The sequence below is a fragment of the Panthera tigris genome, chromosome B4 (assembly GCF_018350195.1).
Source record: "Panthera tigris isolate Pti1 chromosome B4, P.tigris_Pti1_mat1.1, whole genome shotgun sequence".
Taxonomy (NCBI): domain Eukaryota; kingdom Metazoa; phylum Chordata; class Mammalia; order Carnivora; family Felidae; genus Panthera; species Panthera tigris.
In genome coordinates, this window is record NC_056666.1 from 15,667,644 (window position 1) to 15,690,289 (window position 22,646).

General features: G+C 36.9%; 1 protein-coding gene across 2 annotated transcripts in view; it reads right to left on the reverse strand.

Moving 5' to 3' along the window:
* The window catches only part of CUBN (cubilin), a 273,318-nt gene that overhangs the window by 189,399 nt on the left and 61,273 nt on the right, over nt 1–22,646 (reverse strand). For both annotated transcript variants that reach the window (XM_007081262.3, XM_042991151.1), the window contains 6 exons: nt 22,404–22,534; nt 6,353–6,545; nt 4,612–4,772; nt 4,021–4,202; nt 2,878–3,034; nt 129–316 (listed from right to left, as the gene is read on the reverse strand). In XM_007081262.3, the coding sequence (XP_007081324.2) occupies nt 129–316; nt 2,878–3,034; nt 4,021–4,202; nt 4,612–4,772; nt 6,353–6,545; nt 22,404–22,534 (1,012 nt within the window). The remainder of the gene's footprint in view (nt 1–128; nt 317–2,877; nt 3,035–4,020; nt 4,203–4,611; nt 4,773–6,352; nt 6,546–22,403; nt 22,535–22,646) is intronic.

Genomic DNA, 22,646 nt, shown 5'->3' on the forward strand with positions numbered 1-22,646 from the left:
CCATGGGTGGTTGGCATATCACAGATGTGTAGGGCAGGGTTGGAGATTCGGTTCTATGAAGCACAATAGTTTGGCTTGCCTACCTGAATCTGAAAATGCAGTAACTTATTTAGGTTCAGAATACATACCTCTAAGTAGTCTGTGGAGCAGTTTGTGTGGGTTTCCAACTCAAATGCTAAAAATGTATAATTCACCGTGTTGCCCGCTGTCGCTTGGATGGTCCAGTTACAACGCTGATCGTCAGAATAGGGATGTGGATAATGTATACTCTCTAAGATGCCATAGGATCGGTTCACAATTACCACGTTCTCACAGGCTGAAAAAAAACACCCATGATTATTAAGAACCACTATCATGTCTTTCATAATTGCCCCAAGATGTGTGAGATTTTCCTTTAAGAAAAGATCTAGATTAAAGTATATAGTTTATATATTTTATATTTGTATGTTATGCAAATGTGTATGCAAACGTATATATCTGTGTCTATATACGTAGTACAGCATTTTACAGTGAGTCTCCATTTAGAACAGATGAGAAACAATACTTAAGTGAACTCAGAAACTTTAACGTGCCATGAAAATCATCGATTCCCATAAAGAGGCATCCAATTCCTATGAACTGGTGAAAACCAGGATAGCTCAGCGCTACTCAGGGTGCAGTCTGATTTGTTTACAAAAGTGTATTAAATATCATATGCTTCTGTTTTTCTAACTTTAACGTTCGAAAGAACAGAAATCCTGACCTTTAAATTCAACGGTTTAAAAACACAAAGTTCTATGTGAATGCTAAAAACGGACAACAACATGGCTTTGTTGAACATTCAGAAGTCAGCATGAAATTCACAATAAAGCCTCCCTTATTCCTCTGGTGAGTCATCAGGAAGTCCAGAACGAATAGAGGCGATGTAAAGGATTGGAAGAAGAAATGAACATCTTAAGTTCTGAAAAAAAGGCTTCCATTTTGAAAATACCAAAAGCTGGTATTTTCCTCAGCTGAGTTTTCAACAAAACTGTACTAGGTACCTCTAGGGGTGGCTGGTCCCCGGAGTCAGTGCCAAATTCAGCCCAAATTAATGACCTGAACAAGGCATATACATGCCTTTTCCTAAGCCTTTTCCATATTATCTCCATGATGTGTGATAAAAGAGAATGAGAGGATAAACATTATATTGAAAAAAATGGTCTCTGAAAAAGGTGGTTCATAGATGCATTTCTGCTACTATACTTTTTCTGACAGGTGACTAGGACAGTGTTGATAAACTATGGTATGGAAAAGTATACATTTGTGTCTCCTCAGAATAGTGCTTTGCTGGAGCGAGGGAATACTCAGGCTATTTCTCTTTAGGTGACCTTTTTGTCCACAAAGGAATTCTAAGTAATAATTTTGTGGGTTTTGATGCCTGGGAGAAGTTACAGCTATGCAGCACAGAGGTATCGTGTTCCTCAGTGACTACAAGTCAGGGCAAAGGAAAATATACTCGCCTAAGCCATATGGCTGCTCTCTGTGTTCAGAAATTATTCCGTCTGCAAACGTCCAATTTCAAAAGGTGAATTTTACAGAAAACCTCACTGGTTAGCTCTGATTTTTGCCTTTAAGGACATATATCCCACCTGCACTGAGTTACTCCTTCAGTGTTCTGAAATTATGAGGGAATATAAAATATCAGGGGAATAAAAGGGAGGAATACTTAATAAACAATCTGACTATAAGCAAGAAACAAATTAGCACAGCAATAATAAAATTAGAGAAATGATTATATGCTCAACCAAAAAAAAGCATCCCTGAGAAAATTTAGGAGAGTTTTTCATATACTTGATGGATTTCTGCAGAATAAAGTTTTTCATCATTAAAACTCAGTTTTCAAAACTATATAGAATTCAGCCTAACCCCAAATGTAGGTGAATGTGAATATTTTCAAAATCACACCTAGTCAAGGTCAAACATTAATATGCCTTCAATTAATTCAAAGGGATATTGTATGTTCCCTTCAGATCTCAAGACTTTCAATTCTATTTTTAGGTAACTGTGTCAAAATATGGATACACTTAGGTTTAGTGGGGCAAGGTACTGTGCTTTCAAACGCACAAGTGTTTATTAAATAACAATTCAAGGAAACTTTTCTTAAATGTCCATTTTGAAACTAACATTAGAATGTATTAAATTCTAGACCTAGAAGGGAGATTTCATAATGGCCTTATTTAATCTCCTTTTTTAAGAGAAGAAATCATAGAACCCCATGGAAAAGTGACCTTCTCAGGGGTCAGGAGCCAGGGACAAACCCCTGGGGTCCTCGATTCTTTGTGCAATATTCCTTTAATTCTACCATGTTGCCTCACAGGAAAGTAGATTTTAAAATGGCATCTCTACAATGACTACAATGACCGGATTTTTCCACGGGAAAAAATGTGCTTATTCTCCATATGATTACAAGAACTGTAGTTTCCCTTAATAAAAATTAAGGTAACTTTTGATGTACAAGACCAAAAGAAAAACCAAAAACAAACAAAAAAAACCACAAAAAAAACCCCAAAAGTGTGGGAGATGCTATGTGCAGTGGAATGTCTAATTAGAAGACTGTAATGTTTGATACAAATGAAAACCCATTAGCCGTTAACCTGTTACACTGATCTTTAACTGAATGGCAACTCTCCCGGCATATTAAATACTCTATTTTCTAGAGCTTACCACATGCTTTGGTTTATGGCATTAAATTTAATGCTAAGCATTTTTCTCTCAAATAGAATTAAATCTTTCTCATAAGGAGCAAAGATTTATTTCAATTGCTCAATCCAATGGGTTACACTTATTTCAGTCTGTTTCATTATCAGGAAATTGAAGACCCACTACGGGCACTAGGCAGCCAGTCTACATACTTACTCTGCCGGTATTTGGCCAGGAAGCCACCTCCTTGTTGACCTTCATCTGTTCTGAGTTTTAAAAACATGCTGTCTCCACTAGAACGGATGAGAGGCGGTGTTTCATCCCCACAAAGCTGACTGAGCAAATGAGAACTGGTACTTGAGCCATCATATACCTTTAATGAAACATTTTAAATGTCAGATGACCGTGGCTATAAACATCATCTAAAAGACTCTACCTCTTAAAAAGTGGGGAAGAAATACATAAAAATACAAGAAACACATGACAGAACACAAGAATAGCCCTGAATCACAATATCTTTTTTTTTCTATTTTTTTCAATAGATGAAATTTATTGTCAAATTGGTTTGCATACAACACCCAGTGCTCATCCCAAAAGGTGCCCTCCTCAATACCCATCACCCACCCTCCCCTCCCTCCCACCCCCCATCAGCCCTCAGTTTGTTCTCAGTTTTTAAGAGTCTCTTATGCTTTGGCTCTCTCCCACTCTAACCTTTTTCTTTAAAAATTCTATTTAAATGTCTATAAACTTGGACCATGAACTTGAGCCATTAGCCAGGGCTGTGTATGGAGGGAAGGATGGGAACCCAGGCTGAAATCTGGAGATTAAAAATGAAAGACTAACACCTATTTTTGAGACCATAGCTGTTATCAGTAGTTCTCCTTGCTTTTTTATTTCATAGTTCACAATTTGTGACATTCTAATGCATTTTTTTATTCAGATTTTTTTTTTAATGGACAAGGGTCAGTTGCTGCTACTGTAAAAAGTCCCACCTTGATGACGTCAAGTACCTTCTCCAATTACCAGTATAGTCCTCTACATTGCTAATTTTCAGTGCATATATATAAATTACATAGGTAATAATCATGATAGAGCTCATAACCCCTCTGGGGAGATTTTAACCATCTCTTAACAGTTCATATTCAATATATTTTAAATACTTACAAGCTATTCAGTGATACATGCCATATTCAGAGGGCTGTCATTTTCATCAAATTTTCTTTTTCTTTCTTCTTTTAAGTTTTTTATGTGGATATTTTAAATGTTCTCCTTTCCCGAATTTCAAAGATAAAAATAAATGCATTTATGTGTGTGGGTAAGATGGGAGCAGTGAAGGAAACAACTGAACTTTATACATACGGCCAGATAATCTAAAGTGCAGTTTGGGTGGTACTCCAAGTGAAAGTCTTCAAATTCCAGTTCAAATGGGCTGCCGTGGCTGGATTTCAACCACCAATAGCATTCGGAGCTGTGGTAGTAGGGCATCGGGTAGTTGGGAGATATGAACATGCCAGTGGGGGTGGTGAGATTACCCCCACAACCTACGGGAGAAAGAGACCAGCTGACACATTTCTTTTTCTTTATGGTAAAATGGAATCTTCTTGTCTATATCCAACTGGGGCTACTGTTACTCTCCTTTTAACCAGGTGGCAAAACAAGACTGCATCACCAAAGAGTAGCTAGCCCCTGTCAATGTCCTTTCCTTCTCTTAACCAAGACCACCAGCTTGAGGTAATATACCACGAAACAAGGATATTTCCCCTTACTTTGTCCTCAAAATCAAAACCCAAACAGCGCTGTTATTCAGGAATATTTTCAGTGTTTAAGTTTAGTATAAACAGGAATGATAAAATATAGCTAGAAAAAAAATGGATAAGAGCATGGCAGTCTAAGAATCAAGAAACCAGTCAGACTGGACTCTCCAATAAAAGATAGCTCTTTGCCATTTACCTGTTAATGATCCATCCCAGTAAGCTGAGAATCCAGATGCTGAGCCAAAGAAGTCACTCTTAAATTTTAACCATAGTTTGTTACTATGAGAGATGATTCTTGGAGGTGGATCTGAGCCACAGTATTTTCCCAGGGGGGGTGAACTTTCACTGCCTCCATCTCTGGGGCAAGACACAGATGCGGTCATTTACTCGTCACTGATAATATTACTGTATAAACATTTAATATTATTTGAACTTTGAGACTGCAAACAGATCAGTTTAGGTCTGTCCACTTTTCTTAAAAATACTCTAAATCACAATTTCAAGTTTTCAATTTTTCACCTGATTAAAAACATTTGAGTAGCTTAATAAAGAACATCATTTATGGTTTGCACAACATTTTATATAACCAATTTCAAGCTGAGAGGAAGAGTTTAATCTGCTCTCTCTCAAATGAAGCATCTGGTAAATGTGTCAGAGAACATGGGATAAACAGACCATAATTATTAACAGTATAAACAAATGTTGCTTCATTTTACAGAGAAAACTTAAATGTTTGTCTTCTAACTTGAATTTTTTCAAATTTAATGTTGTATTTTACATATTTAGCAACATTTTGAAAATAATTCTTCCCCAAGGACTTTTAGGGTCTTAAATCTACTTTGTAATCTGTAGCTTTTTCAAGCATAAAAAAAAAAAAAGGACTCACTCAACATTCAAATCTAATGATTAGTTATTGTAAATCAAGAAAATTACGTTATTTTGCCATGATATGATACAACTCTGATTTATTTTAGTACCATACCTCACATTATAGAATAAAGTTTATTATAAAAGTATAATACTCTAAGCTTTTGAAAGGTCAAATAAAAATCTGAAATAAATACACACCAAATTGTGTGTGTACAAAGCCTAATTTATTTCTATGTAAAATGATCTGCATAGGTGGCAATATACAGGTCAACTTACCTTTACGGCAAATATAACTTTTTAAATTCATTCTCTCCAAATACCATAGCATTAAAGAAAAAAGTTCTCACACTGAAATTCACAAGCCTAGACTTTTATTATTTGAACACAAAAAACTTGGTGAAAACGTTACGGTTCTTATCTTATCATCATTTTTTTGGATATAATTATACCAAATGGACAAAAACCAGCCTAAAATTCTAAATTGATTTTCCATGAAGAAAGTAGGTATTCCGGGACACCTTGGTAGCTCAGTCAGTGAGGGGTCTGACTTTGGCTCAGGTCACATCCACAGTCGGGGAGTTCAAGCCCCACATGGGGCTCTCCACTCTTAGTGTATACAATCTACTTTGGATCCTCTGTCTCTCTCTGTCTCTCTCTCTCTGCCCCTTCCCCCGCTCTCAAAAATAAGTAAACATTAAAACCATTTTTTTAAATGCCTGTTTAAAAAAATAAAAAAGAAAGAAAAAAGAAAGAAAGTAGGTATTCAATAATTGCAAGTATCTAATTTCAGAGTAGTAGTACATCTGTTTACTCTGCCCAAATAAAATCTAGAGTTTATTTTCAAATATTACCCATAAAATAATCACTTCAACATAACCACTGAATCTTAGGCAATTTTCTGTTTTTCTTCTGTGAAGTTGGGCTCCACATGACAAACTTTTTATCTTGCAAGAAAGAGCACAACAGGGAGCTTTACAGAGAATTTCCATGCGTTTTCCTTAACTTTTCCAGGAAAGACTATGAATGAAAACAAATAAGGAAAAAGGTGATAAAATAAAGGTGCTTACCTGATTTCCACAAAATCTGCTATGCACTCTCCACCAATGGCCTCCTCCAAGGAGAAGTTTGTAAAGTGCAATGCAATCTGTTGGCTGGTTTCCACCGTGATCCTATAAATGCATTTCCAGTTGTTGGGGTAATTATTGGGGAAGTTTGGAGAAGTAAAAGTCCCAGATTCTTCTGTATAGTCTGTCATGCATGCTGTGAAAAGAAACAAGAGCATAAGAGAGAAAACAGAAAACATCATGCTACATTTATAAGACATTCACTAACACACACTTCATTAATTTGTGCCAAGGGGCTTGATTTTCAATAGGCCATTCTAGAATGCTAACGAACGATTTCCTTTCAAAACAAAGTTGTTTTTTTTTTAAATCTCAAAGGCAGAAACAATTATTAATAGCAAACCTAAGCCATGTAGTGGAAACTGTTACATATATCATACCTTTCTAGATCTTGGAGGTGTTATAATCTATTAATCAACGCACATTACCATAAACATTAAACATTTAGGCTGCACCACGGAAATCCTAGAAGGGACCTAGAAATAGCTCAGTTCTGTTCTCCTTTTCCTAACCTTCCTTTAAAATGGTTTTTACCAAAGCATGCATTTATGACAAATGACAAAGCAGCACCTCTGCCACGTGAAGAACAGAAGGTAAGTGTCGGGAATCAGACGGACCTTGAATCAATGCCTAGTTCAAACACTGACATGCTGTGCAACCATGAGCAAATTACTGCATCTCTGTGAGCCTCATCTCTCAAATGGGGATGGTAAGTATCTTTGTACATGTAAGGGTTAGAGATAATGCAATGAAGGGGCTTGGCACTTGGTATGTAACTCAATAAATGGTAGTGATCATTATGTTGCAAAATAATTTAGAAAAGTGTATGAAAGTAGAGCATAAATGATGAGGAATAAATCAGATCATTCATATAAAACATTCAGATGGTACTTGGACAATTTTATATTGCAAGTAAATATTAGCTTCTACTTTAAGAGTTTTAACTTTACCCATTCTGTCCATCAGACTCCATATTTACTAACCAACCCGCTCAATCTCCTGTGTCCTTCAAATCTGAGATATTTTCTAAAGAAAATCTTGTTTGGGGGAGCCTGGGTGGCTCACTGGGACAAGCGCCTGACTTCAGCTCAGGTCGTGATCTTGCCTTCCGTGAGCTGACAGCTCAGAGCCTGGGGCGTGCTTCGGATTCTGCGTCTCCCTCTCTCTTTGACCCCATCCCCTACTCCCAATCTGTTTCTCCCAACAATGAATAAATGTTAAAAAAGTTAAAAAAAAAAAAAAAAAAGAAAAAAGAAAATCTTGTTTCAATGCATTTTTTTTAATTTTTTTTTTTAACGTTTATTTATTTTTGAGACAGAGAGAGACAGAGTATGAACAGGGGAGGGGCAGAGAGAGAGGGAGACACAGAATCTGAAACAGGCTCCAGGCTCTGAATGGTCAGCACAGAGCCCGACGCGGGGCTCGAACTCACGGACTGTGAGATCATGACCTGAGCCGAAGTCAGACGCTTAACCGACCAAGCCACCCAGGCGCCCCTCAATGCATTTTTAATGTACTGTATCTTTGATTGTATCTAGTAATAACATAAATCTAAGGTCCAGGAGTAGACACAAACCTCCTGAAAGGTATTGAGGGAGAAAGAACTATTATACTTCATTGTAAGTAAAAAAAAGAAAAGGAGGATGTTTTGACGTAGAATTTCCCCATTTGCTCTGGATGATCACACTCAGAAAAGAGGCAAGGAGCCACTGGCATTGACAGCAGGACGCACAGAAAATAGTACAGGTTCTACTACCTATGTATAATGTTCAAAGTAAGAGGCACTCATCAAATAATTGGCTTCCTCTATTTTAAAACGTTTATTTATTTATTTTTGAGAGAGAGAAGGGGGAGGAGCAGAGAGCGGGGAATGAAAAGAATCCCACTACCAGTGCAGAGCCTGGTGGGAGGCTCAAAAACTCACAAACCTCGGACCATGACCTGAGCCAAAATCACGAGTCAGACGCTTAACTGACTGAGCCACCCAGGTGCCCATGGTTTACTCTATTTTAAATAGCAAGCAAACAAGGCTTTACTTTATTGAAAACAAATTTGAAAGTGATATTTAACTTCAAAGATGAATATTGTATACTTTTATGTTTTTCTATAGTCTGCCAAGAAATATCTCTTCAAAGATCAAGGAAGGCAGCAAGGCAGGAAGGGAGGAAGGGAGGGAGGAAGGAAGGGAAAAGGCAAGAAGAAAGCAGGGGGGGAGGAAAAAGAGGGGCAGAGAGTGAATGGGGTTGTAGAAATGGCATATTAAGTATTTCATATTTGGAATGAATATTACTAAGATAAAAGTTCATGGATCAAATGGACATTAAATGAAGGTTATGACCCGGTCTCCCTGAGCTGACAGAACCAGCAGACTCCTTGACCACCCCCACATTCACATAGCTTTAGCCAGTCAATTAAACGTCTAGAGCAAATCTGTTTGTCAACTGTTCTTAGAGATAATGTTCCTTCCTTACCCGCTCTACTCCCAGAAGGGAAATACAATTGTATTGAATATTTCTAGTGCAACTTGCAATTAGTCTGCAGGAGAATGGTTTATATAATCAGAATCTCATGTAAAGGAACCAATTCAACAAATATTTGAGAAGTAATGATGCATAATTTCCCTGTACATATGAAAGTATCTATTGTGGCACAATTGGTTGTTTTTCATTTCAGACTGAAATTCTGATTTATTCATTAAGTTTCTTTTGCTGGCACAAAAGTAAACACAATCCCTTATGAAATGGTCCTCACACTGTTTACTTTGTTTGAAAGTCTTTAACAACTTCCTGTTCGACCCCAACAAGCCACTAGACAAATAAGCTCACGTATCATTTAAAGCCAAATTCAATACCACCACCTCTGTGAAATTTTTCCAAATCGAGCAGAATTAATTTCCTTGTGCTCAATAAACCTTTAGGCAAATAGCAATTGGAGCCCCCGAAATATCACACTGTAATTGTTTTATGTGAGTGCATTTCCTCCACTATGTTTGGAGCAATTATTAGCAATTATTAACTACCACTTACTACATTATCTGGCCCATATCTAAAAAATATTTGTTAAAATTATATTACGTAATGTATTGAAAACCGAGAGGATAGGACAAGTATCTAATTTCTTCCCATTCTCTCTACCTCCATCCTTTTACCCCCTCCACTTTTCTTATCTCCTTCCTATCCCCTCTCCTGGGTAGGCTGAGATTCTTTAATATTTTATAATGTTTATTCAGTCTAAACTATAGACATCTCTGCTTCCAGCCATGACAAATAAACTAGTACTAAACTAGCCCCTCTCCATAAAAACTGTGAAACTGGGAAAAATATACGAGGCGCTGGGCAAGGGGCAGTTCAAGATTGTGATCCTTGGCACAAAGGAGGTGGGACTCTATTTCCTTGACTCTTTACCTGTGTGGAATTTTCTGATCCCAGCAGTTTGCTGAAGTCCAAGTAGTCAATGACAGTTCCGTTGAGCTGAGGAAGCAGGGATCAGAATTTAGGGCTGTCAAAGGAGCTGGAACTGTAGGGACATATTCCAGCAAGGAAGAACTATACAGAGAGGAGGACCAGACATCTGTGTAAAGTCCCTTATGAATTCTTGCGTGAGCCTGGGCTGGGCAGACATGAGGTGAGACTTCAAAAGCCATGCCAGAGGGTAGCTGCTAATAGACTGGAAGCTACAGGACAGGCAATGCTCCATGGGAGACTATGGAGTTCTCCCACCATCAGAATCTGCTCATTTACATGCCAGGCACCCAGTTGAGACACAAAAAAGGCCACACCTTAGAAATAAAGACCACGACCAACAGTAAGGCTTTCCTATCAATGTTTAAGTCTTAACAAGAACTGCAGGAGTGATAAAACTTAGAGCTTGAGACCTACCTAGTTTGAAGGGATTAGGAAATACCTAGGTATTTTCACAAATACACCTTAACAAATAAAAAAAAATACAAATCTGCACAAGTACAAGATAATCAGCTAAGTATTGAATCGACATAAACTTCAGAGAAAGAGAAGAGAATCCAGAGTCTTCATAACATATCATTCACCATATCCAGTATAAAACTCAAAACCTGCCACTAATACAAATAAACAGAGTAATAGAAATCATGGTCAAGAAAAAAGTGCAAACTTGTGACTTGAAGACGGCCCAGATAATTATATTAGCAGACAAAAATTTTAATGCAACTGCTAGAAAAATGTTCAAAGCCTTAAAGAAAAATATAGCCTCAATGGTAAATAGATAGGGAATCTAGGCAATACAAAGGAAACTATTAAAAGAATCATATAGAAATTCTATAACTTAAAAATATACTAACCTGAAACTAATATAACACTGTATATTAACTATATTGATTTTTAAAATTTTTTTAATTAAAAAAATGTTTTAGTGTTTATTTTTGAGACAGACAGAGCGTGAGCTGGGAAGGGACAGAGAGAGAGGGAGACACAGAATCCAAAGCACAGAGCCTGATGCGGGGCTCAAACTCACAAGCCATGAGATTATGAACTGAGCTGAATTCAGACACTTAATGAACTGAGCCACCCAGGTGCTCCTATATTGAAATTTTAAAAAGAGTAAACTAATTGAAATTTAAAAATCCATGTATGAGCTTAATAGAAACTTTGAAGTAGAAGAAAAAGTGTCATTAAACTTGAAGGTATACCAATAGAAACTATTTAATCTGAAAGAAAAAAAATAAAAAATGTGCAAAAAACAGATTCTCAAAAACCTAGGAAAAAATACCAAAGAGTCTAGCACTCATATAATCAGAGACCCAGAAGGAGAATAGGATGAAAATAGTAAAATAAATAAATAAATAATATATAAATATAAAATATATAAAACTATATATATATATATACACATATATACGTATATATGTGTGTATATATATACACATATATATGTATATATGTGTATATATATATATATACACACATATATATGTGTATATATATATATACACACACACATATATATATATATACATATATATATATATATATACACAAATATAGGCTAAAATTCTCCCAAATTTGATTTAAAAAATCAAATTAGCTACAAGGAGTTTAGTCAATCCTAAGCAAGATAAATAAAAGAAAATCACACGGGTACATTAAACCATTGAAAAACAAATACAAGGAAAATAAAGGAGTTAGAGGAAAAATGACACACTATATACAGAAAAACCATGATATGAATAGTAGCTGGATTCTAATTAGAAACAATGGAGGCAAGAAGAATATGGAATACATTTTTACAGTGTTGACAGAAAAAAAAACATTTAATTATCCCCCAAAAAGTATTTTCAAAATGGGAATGCAAAAAAGACATCTTTAGATAAACAGAAGCTGAGAACACTCACCCCTAGAAGTCCTATACTACATGATACTAACAATGTCTGTCATGCCAAAGGAAAATGACACCAAAGGTAAACATATATCTAGAAGAAGGAATGAATAACACCAGAAATGGCAAACAATTGGATAAATGGAAAGATTGCTCTTCTTCCCTGATTTCTTTAAAAGAAAACTAATCATGTAAAGCAAAAACAATAGTAAGGTGGAGTTTATAATGTAAGTAGAATTAAAGATACAACTAAAGTAGCATAAAGAAGAGGGCAGATAGAATTCTACTGTTGTGAGGTTATTACATTTACAAAGAGAGATGTGTGTGAAATACAGTGTCAGCTATAAAATATAAGGTGGGCAGTGTGAAGTAGCAGCATATTTACTCTAAGGAGACTTACTGATAAGCTAACAAAGTATTTTGTTAGCCTCTGAGCAAACACACAAAAAAGAGGTATAATTAAAAAGCCAGTGAAGGAAATAAAATGGAATATGAAAACTATTCTGTAAACAAAAAGGAAAACAAAGTAGTAGCAAAAGAAGAAGGGCATCTATGAAAAACCCAAAGCTAACGTGATACTTAAGTAATAAAGGACTAAATGCTTTCCTGTTAAGATTAAGAACAAGGACAATATGTTCATTCTCATCTTTTCCATTCAACATTAGGTGGAAGTCCCTAGCCATTGCAAGAAGGCAGAGAGGGACAGAGAAAGAGAGAGAAAGAGAAAGAGAGGGAATGAAAAGGAAAAAATATAGCTGTTCTTATTCACAGATATGACCATCTATGTGAAATATACTAAGTAATCTATTAAAATGTACTAGAACTAATAACTGAATTTAACAAGGTTACAGGATACAAGGTAAATATAGAAAAATCAGTTTAAACATTTTTTTTAACGTTTTATTTATTTTTGAGACAGAGAGAGACAGAGCATGAACGGGGGAGGGGCAGAGAGAGAGAGGGAGACACAGAATCCGAAGCAGGCTCCAGGCTATGAGCCATCAGCCTAGAGCCCGACGCGGGGCTCGAACTCACGGACCGCAAGATCGTGACCTGAGCTGAAGTCGGACGCTTGACCGACAGAGCCACTCAGGTGCCCCTAGAAAAATCAGTTTAAATGGCAGATATGAGCCAAACTGAAAATAAATTTAAAATATCAATTATAATAACATAAAAAACATAAGGTACTTGATAATAAGTTTAATAGAAATATGAAAAAAAAGCTATAGTGCAAACTTTAAAGCATTGCTGAAGGAAATTTAAAAATATTTGAGTAAATGGAGAAGTAAAATATGTTTATGGACTGGAACACTCTATTTAAGACGCTCTTTTTCCCTTATTTATCTATAAATTCAATACAACCTCCATCAAATTCCCAAAAAGTTTTATTTTGGTTTGGTGTGGGTTTTTTTTTTTAAAGTAAATATGGGAAAGCTGATTCTAAAATGTATATGGAAATGTAAAGGATCTAGGATAACCAAAACAATTTTGAAAAATCTGGAGAACTTATACTCCTGCTTTTAAGATACACTATTATATTATATAAATATTGTAATATACTGTCCTATGGGAGAAGAGAGATTCCAGAAGCAGACCCAAACATCCATGCACAATTAATTTGCAACAACAATGCAAAGGCAATTTAGTGTAAAAAAAGGAGAATCTTTACAATAAATAGTATTTGAACAATTAAACACGATTCATTCCCTTAGACACATAATTCACATGGCATAGAAAAATTAACTCAAAATGGATCATAAACATAAATGTGAAACTTCAAACTATAAAACTTGTAAAAGAATACATAAGAAAAGAAAATCCTCACTACTTTCGGAGGCACAGATTTCTTAGACAATATACAAAAAACACTGACCATGAAAGGGTAAAAGGACATAATATACTTCTACCCTTCAAAATACCATTAAGAAAAGTAAAAGGCTGGCTGCAATGCATTTGCAATGCATTAATCTGACAAGGGACATAGTTATATGCAGAATAGATAGCATAAGACAAAATAAGGCAAATAATACAAACAAAAGTGAACAGAACTATATAATGGACACTTCATAAAAGAAGATATATAAATTGTCAGTAAGTATGTGAAAAGGTCCTCAGCACTATCAGTCATCAGAGACATGCAAATTAAAACAACAACGAGGCACTACTACACAACGAGTAGAGGTTAAAAATGAAAAGATTCAAAATACCAAGTGCTGGCAAAGATGCGGAGAAAGTGTAATTCTCATTTGTTGCAGGTGAGAATATAAAATGGTATAATCCCTTTGGGGAAAAAGCCTGATAGTTTTTCATAAAATTAAACATAGAATTATCATATGATCCAGCAATTCTACTTTTAGATATTTTATCTAAGAGAACTGATGACGTAAGTCCACAAAAAAACTGTACATCAAAGTTCACAGCAGGTTTTTTCATAAGAGTTAGAAACTGGAAACAATCCAACCATCCAAAAGTAAGTGAATGGACAATCACATTATGATATATCTATACAATGGAAGGCAATCCAGCAATAAAACAAAAAGAACCATTTATAAATAGAACAACATGAACAGATTTCAGAAGCATCATGCTAATGAAGAAGCCAGGTATTTGCTTTTGAACAGAAAAAACTAATCCATAGTGATAAGGACCAGATCTGCAGTTGTTGAGGTGGAGCATGGAGAAGGATAGATCAAATGGCTAACAGATGCATGAAAAGATGTTCCACATCACTCATCACTAGGGAAATACAAATCAAAATCACGATGAGATACCACCTCACACCTGTCAGAATGGCTAACATTAACACAAGAAAAAACAGGTGTTGGCGAAGCTGCAGAGAAGGAGGAACCCTCTTGCGCTGCTGGAAGGACTGCAAACTGGTGCAGCCGCTCTGGAACAGTATGGCAGTTCCTCAGAAAACTAAAAACAGAACTACCCTATGATCCAGCAATTGCACTACGAGGTATTTACCCAAAGGTTACAAAAATACAATTCAAAAGGGTACATGCACCCCAATGTTTATAGCCGCAGTATCAACAATAGCCAAAGTATGGAGAGAGCCCAAATGTCCATCGATTGACAAATGGATAAAGAACATATGGTACATATATACAATAGAGTATTACTCAGCTATCAAAAAAAAAAAAAAAACAAAACCAAGAAATCTTGCCATTTGCAATGATGTGGAGGAAGCTAGAATGCATTATGCTAAACAAAATAAGTCAATCAGAGAAAGACAAATATCATATGATTTCACTCATGTGGAATTTAAGAAACAAAACAGCTGAACATATGGGAAGGGAAAACCAAGAAAAAAAAGAGAAGAAAGAGAACCGAATCACAAAAGACCCTTAACAATAGGGAACAAACTGAGAGTTGATGGAGGGAGATGGTTAGGAGATGGGCTAGATGGGTGATAGGTATTAAGAAGGGCACTTATGATGAGCACTGGGTGTTGTATGAAAGTGATGAATCACTGAATTCTATTTCTGAAACCAATATTGCACTGTATGTTAACTAACTAAAATAAAGATTAAAAAAATTTAAGAGATGCCTGAGTGGCTCAGTGGGTTGTGTCTAACTCTTGATTTCGGTTCAGGTGATGATCTCATGGTTCATGGGATTGAGCCCCACATTGGGTCCCACACTGATCGTGCAGAGCCTGTTTGGGATTCTCTCTCCCTCTCTTTCTGCCCCTTCCCTGCTTGTGTGCTTGCTCTCTCTCTCTCTCTCTCAAAAATAAGTAATGTTAAATTTTTTTTTTTCAAAAGGAACACTAGGATACTTTCTGGAATGATAAATTTATTCTATAAATTTAGAACGGTGTGGTGATTACATGCATATACATATTTGTTGAAACTAAAGAAGAATTTTACCTGAGGAAATTATGAAATAAAATCTATGTTTTGTTAAAAGTTTGAAAGTTCCATGCAAAGACAGGTTGAGTTCTCGAAAGGAAAGCCAATAAATAATTCAGATATCCAATAAATAATAAATAAAACTAAAATAGAGAAAAAAATATTTTGAAGGTACATCTGCTATAAATATTAAATAGAGTATTTAATATTAAAGTTTGATTGTAGCTTCATGAGATTCACATGTCTTATTTTGTGGTGAGAAAAACAAAGGTTTTCTGAACTTATCTATTTCTGGAGAGGTTAGTAACTCCTCTTACCTAACACTGAAGTCTATACAACGTTTGTGTTCTCTTCCCTTGACTGTATAACTGTCTCTTTCTAGAATAATATTAACCCTGAGATATATTTAATGTTAGGCTTTGGTTTTGTCTTCCACTTTGCAGTAATGCACAAATAATTAAAATTGGATAAATTTCCACAAAAGGAAATTCATGTTTTGCCTGATGTTTATTATATCTGGACAAAATGCAGACATAAAAATGCCTTTTCTTTATATCTCATGTTACCGAAGGAAAACTCATATCCAATGGCAGTTTGCTTTTTATCATGGTCTCATATTGAGAAAGAGATGAAGGAGAAAAATACATTTCTTCCATCAACTGTTTTCCACTGAGCAAGCAATGGAAAAGCACATCTCTGAAAATCAAAAACCACTACCGACAGACCTCACCTATCTTTCTTTTTGACCAACACCAACAACAACCAAAAACAGTGAAGAAAGGAAAGAGAAAACACTACAAGTGTCTTCTGTGAACCATTACAAAATCAGAAAACTACTTTTCTAGAAATGTATCTCTGCCTCCAACTAAGCATTTTCAAGTACGTTTTAATAACGTAGCATTTGGTTCGTTATCAAAAAGGAAAATCCAAAACATAGATAATCCTCCAATCCACAAAGCAATGATGACCTCAGCCCCAGAGGATCTGGGATACAGGAAGAGGATGAACTGATCCTGTGGACAGAAGCATGTTTACCTTGGGAGACCCTAGATCAAGGGTAACTGCTCCACCACCTCCCTGCTTTGCCATTTGCAATAACTTATGATTATCCATTTATATCAGGGATCAATCTACACATGGTGCTTTCTGATATCATTTATGAGACTTCTGTGTCTGCATGAATCCATACGACCTTAGACCTTCCCAATATGTGCTAAATAAATAGTCAGCCTAGGAACCTTCACCTGCTTCCATTGGCATATTTGGTTAACATTCTTCAAAGTAAAGACTTCAGGGAAGAAAAAAATTCATGTTCACATTCTCCTGAAGAAAAAAGAAGCCTCCTTAACCAAAATCTAACATTTTGCTACAATTTGCTCCTAGGTGGTCACAGCCATGGCTTTTTCTTTTCACTCACAGGTGACTAGTTTAAATGAATATGAATCTAAGTTAACTCACTAACACAGCTATTGTGAAATTGTACTTGGACCTCAGCAATTCTATTTTAAACAAAGAACAGTCATGGTGCTTTGCAGCTGTTATGTAATTTTCACACTGAACGTCTCAGTTAACCTTCCCCAACGATGTGAAACAGCCAGGCGTCCCAACGTCCACTTTTTAGAGAGGTGTAAAAAAGGGATCTGAGACTCCTGGAGGTCAAGTTCTGAAGACCACTTAGTTCAGACATGACAAAGATAAAATGCAAACCCAGTTCTCCCTTTCCAAATCCTGCGCGCTCTCCAACAATCCCTGGTTCCTCCACGCAGGAAATGTCGATTTAGACATTAAGGTGCGCAGAAGGCTAGGAATATCACAAATGTTTCATTTAGCATCTTCATTCTAAGGATGAAGAAATACAGTAGATTAAGAAAAATCCCCCGAGCTGTAAAGTGCTGGGATACCTGTATATACAAAAATATGAGCACACAGTGACCAATGAGAAACTAAATCTTTAAAAGATCAATAGACTTACTAATAACCTTTCCCAGAGGGAAAAGATCTGAATATCTCATAGCAGAAAACACAGAATTCAAGGTGGATGGAAAGAATAAGAGAACTGGGTACTTCTCCAAAGCAGTGTCAAGGCTGGCCTAGAACCAAGACTCGTGATTTCGCCATCAGCCTTTCTGTATCATGGAAAGTACTTTCCGCCATGACTGTTACAGTCCAATTCCCACTACATCTCACTTGTAACTCTGTAGCAACTTATGTGCTAAGACTTAGCTTCCAGAGTCTCTGAAGAACTTCAAAGTTTTATTAGAACCACCTGAATTGGTGAAAACCCACCCTAGACATATGTGAACCAAAGTGCTGGTGTGGGGGTGGGGGGTTGGGGGGTGGGGCCCTGATACCTGAATTTGTAACCAGAAAATCCCACTCCAAGTTTCTTATAAACACTAGAGTTTGAGAATACTGCTCTACTGGACTGAAGTTTGAAAATAGAAACAGTATTCCCTATTGATTTCTTCTGAAGAAACCCTCTTTTGCCCTTTGGTGATCACTTCTCAACTTCTCACTCTTATATGCCTCTTCTGGGCTCATTCCAGGGTGACTGATGAAAAACAGCCTTAAACATCTGCCTTGGGGTGGATGGGAACCCTGAACTGGGAAAGAGGAGGTTGGGAAAGCCCACTTTTAATCCTATGTTGATGTGGTTCTGATACTTCCTGACCATTTCCCCAGAAAACTGTAAAATCCTGCCTTTTCTTTTTTTTTTGCAGAAAATATTAAAAGCTCATTACAGTCCTACCATACCTCTCTGAGCTGAATGCTACCAGCCACACCATCCACAGTTCATCCAGAGCATTTCAAGAGTTAATCAGGACATGATAAGACAAATGGATTAGATGTTGGAACTGGATTCTTTTGGTTTGGCTTCTAAACCCACTTGCTGTATATTCTTGAGAGGACTTCACTTTCTCTCATTTAAAAATAAGAAATTAAAGTGGATTTGTGTTTGGAATTTTCAGACACACCATAGAAAAAAAAAATACATTTACATTGGAGGCCCTGGATGGCTCAGTCTGCTAAGCATCTGACTCTTGACTTCGACTCAGATCATGATCTCACAGTTTGTTAGTTCAAGCCCTGCATGGGTTCTGCACTGACAGTGGGGAGCCTGCTCAGGATTCTCTCTTTCTTCTTCTCTCTCTGCCCCTCTCCTGCTCAGTAACTCTCTCTCTTTCTCAAAATAAATAAATAAACCTAAAAAAAACCATGCAAAAATACATTTACATTAATTGTGCACACACACGGATATTACAAACAGATTTCATGAGGGAACACCAAACTTTGTATAATAAGCTGATACTTTCTAGTCTATTCTTTTCTATTCCATACTTTGAGCAAATTTCATGACTGACTAATGAGTCATGAATGTTTTAGTGTTTGAAAAACATTGGAATAAGTGTTATATGGGTTTTTGTCTAATGTTAAAGTAGAAAATGAATCAAGTACATTTGTCTATTCTCTTGTCCCCTCTTGGTAGGATTATATTAATGCATATGCAGTAGACACTAATATAATATAAAATTGCAATTTAAATTAGTAAAGTTAGCTAATCAACTACATTCTTTCAAGATTCAAATATCTTGTACTTTAAGAAAACATTTAAAACAGTCTCACAATCAGCTACTAAGAAATTCTTCAGAATTTCTACCTATAAACATTTTACTTGTTCCTTTTTTTCTTTGTACTTCCCAGGCACATCTGGATGCAGGCAGAAACAGTGATGAGGGAGGGAGTCAAAGTAATAACCAGAAACTGATCTCTTTCCTTCCAAACACATATTTAGGGGCTGACATCATAGCCCCATGGCATGAAATACAGATGGAAAAGTAACTGGATTCAAGTCAGGAAATTTAACCTTTATCAGATAAAGACAGGAAAGCCTTCAGCAGAGAAACTCACACCTGCTGTGAACTAGAAATCACCAGCCGAATATTGTCATTATTGCTCCGAAAATAACTTCTGCTAGAGCAATAAAATAGGATGAGGGCCAGTGATTAAGCTTCCACTGATGCTTTTTCCTGATACTGTTTTCTTCTACAGTAAATACAACAAATCAGACAACTGGAAAGAAGGCATCCCAACACCTCCTAGTTGCAGGTGGGCAGCTCCCAGGCTGCCTGGAGGGTGAGCCCACTGGCTAACTAGCAGGGGCCCCACGTCTGCCTCCTGCGCCCAGTCCCTCTCTGAGCAGTCCTGCGGGGCCACCCTCAACAATTCACGACAGCCAATCACTCACATCCTGCCGTATGGGAACCTGAGACAGGCTCTAAAGTGGTAAGTTGAGTCTGCCATATGGCTTCCTGGGTCCGTCGTCTGATTGCTGTTTAGAATATCTGACTGTGTTAGTCAGACCGATGAGTTCATCCAGTCAAAGGCAGGAGCACAGGGGCCAGCCGGGCTTGGCGAAGGACGGAAAGCAAACACTCCCTTGTCTGTGATTTCAGCCCTGTCTGGGCCAAACAGAGGCCAAAGTAATGATTATCACACAGGGAGGCAGATCGAAGAGTCTTTTGAGTTGGCCATGTCAGGGTCCCTTTCTCATTTTGTCAAATGTCTTTTCTTGTGTTGTCTTTCTTTGTTAGTTTCTTTTCCTCTCCAGTTTGCTTTTTTTCTCCCTTTTTCTCAAATTTCTTTTATTTTACTGGTCTCTTATCTCTCTGAAAACCTTTTTTAAATTAAGGTCTAGCTTCAATAGCCTTCCTGCCAGATTATTTTGATCACTCTTGGTTCTTACTGCACTTGCTGTTGCCCTATAAGCAAGTGTGGCTATGTCTTACTTTGCATATCGTTACAAAGATTTCCATGGTATTTTCAGGAGGCCCCAACAGCATTGTATGTTATCTAAGACACAGCTAGTTTATTCATGCAGCAAATTAGACTTGTGTTCACAGTTGATTACAGCCAGGAGACATCACAAAGATGATCAAATCCAATCCCTTAATTTTACAGATGAGAAAACTGTGGCCCAAAGAATTCAAGTGGCTTGCTCCCAATCCTAACCTAATATTCAGTGTGGTTTGGGCCAAATGTATGAGACAGATAAAACTACAGACGTATGGAAAATTGTGTGCACCCTGTAATTTCTTACAAAGCCAATTTTGGTCAATGGATGTTAAACCCTTGGACAAAGTCCAGTGAATATATCAATTGCGTAACATAACCTATTGTAATTGCTGGGGATTCAACTCCCCTGCTCTCGAGCTGGATAATAAACTGTCTCCGAGAAAGGGGCCCTCAGGACAGAAGCGTGTATGATTCACTCACACTCAGGTTTCTGGAGAAATCTAAAGCCATACTACCAAAACACAGAACTTGAACTACCAGAGAACAGCAGTTTTGCATGGAATACAGAATAGTGGCCAGCCACTCTGAAAAGAAATAACTGAGAAATTGGGAAGGGATTCTGAGTGAATGTTTTTTTTTAAAAATATGTATTCATTCATTCATTTATTTATTTATGAGGGTGGGGACTTTAAAAGATAAGCACCTAAAGATCTCTGGAGGCAAGTCTATGTTACAGGGAGCATATCCTGCACAGGAAAAGCTTCCAGTACTTTCTCGAAAGAACATCAGTGAATCACATCATGCTGTTGGGGCAGCTCAGAGGCTGTGGGATGCATGAGAAGCTCAGCCACCAAAGGTATATACTAGAGCTATACTGGATGGCATTTTTGTCCAGTAAATATCTTTCTAAATATGATGCCAAAGACCAGACTCTCTAAAAGGGCACACATCCCATGTGGGAACAGGAGCCTAATAAAACATGATACCCTCATGAATTCCTTGTGCTTTTGGGGCTGGGGGCATCTCTGGTTTACAAACTACCTCAAAGACCCTGCTTGCAGAAGATGTTTATTTCCCACACTGCACTTGCAAAGAGCAAAGTTAGGATGAGAATTAAATAACAGGAAAAATAATAAAAGAAATAAATGCTAAAAAGGTTCATTTTCATTAAGTCAAATTTAGAAATACATTTTTGTTAAGAAATGTTCCATTTCCTGCCACAGGGTTTCATGTAGTAGTCTTTTATTTTTATGTGCTGCTGTCCTTTCTCTAATCTCTTTTTCTTCTAAGTTTTTTTTTTAATTATTTATTTTGAGAGGGAGACAGAGAGAGCACACGCACATGAGTTGGGGAGGGGTGGATAGAGGGAGGGAGAGAGAGAATCCCAAGCAGGCTCCACTCTGTCAGCACGAAGCCCAGGGTGGGGCTGGATCCCACAGACCGTGGCATGATGACCTGAGGCAAAACCAAGAGTCAGATGCCCAACTGACTGAATGACCCAGACACCCCCCTTTCTCTAATTTCTTAAAATTAGTATTTAGTCTCTTAAATAATTTTTAATTTTGATAGAATTTTAAGCTTGAAAGTTTAAGAACTAGCTCCCAAATTCCTCTCGCCTAGATTTACTTCATATTTGTATTTTGCCCTCATTGCTTTATCTGTCTCTTTCTCCAACTTACTCCCTTATTATCTGAACCAATTGAGAATAATTTGGAAACATGCAATGTCTTTACCTCTAAAAACATCGATGTATCGTTCCTAAGAAGGAAAACATTCTCTGACAAAACACTGTACAATTATTACAATTAGAAAATTTAACACTGATACGGTACTCTGGTCTAATCATTATTTTTAAGAAGGAAGGTACTGGAGTCACCACACTCTTTTCTACATCAGCTTTCATTGTGCACCACGGGTTCAAAGATAAAGTATTCTCATAGTACTATCTTGTAAGGAACCAAGTTGGTACCAAGGAGACGAGGCTGTTTTGTTACCTGCTGACACGTCAATTGCTTCATAGTTTATTAAAAAGCCTTCATATGCAAGGTCAGAGTCAGCCACAAATACAAGCATTAATGCATTGGTACTGCTGGTAAGAGAGGGCGGGACTGATTTTCCACAATATCTGTGCGAAACCAAGAAGGAACAGAGGTTTAAATTTTTATTAGTATACTTGAAATGAGGTACCAAATATTAGGACATGTAAAAATAAAAATAGTATCCCCTATTAACCTTAA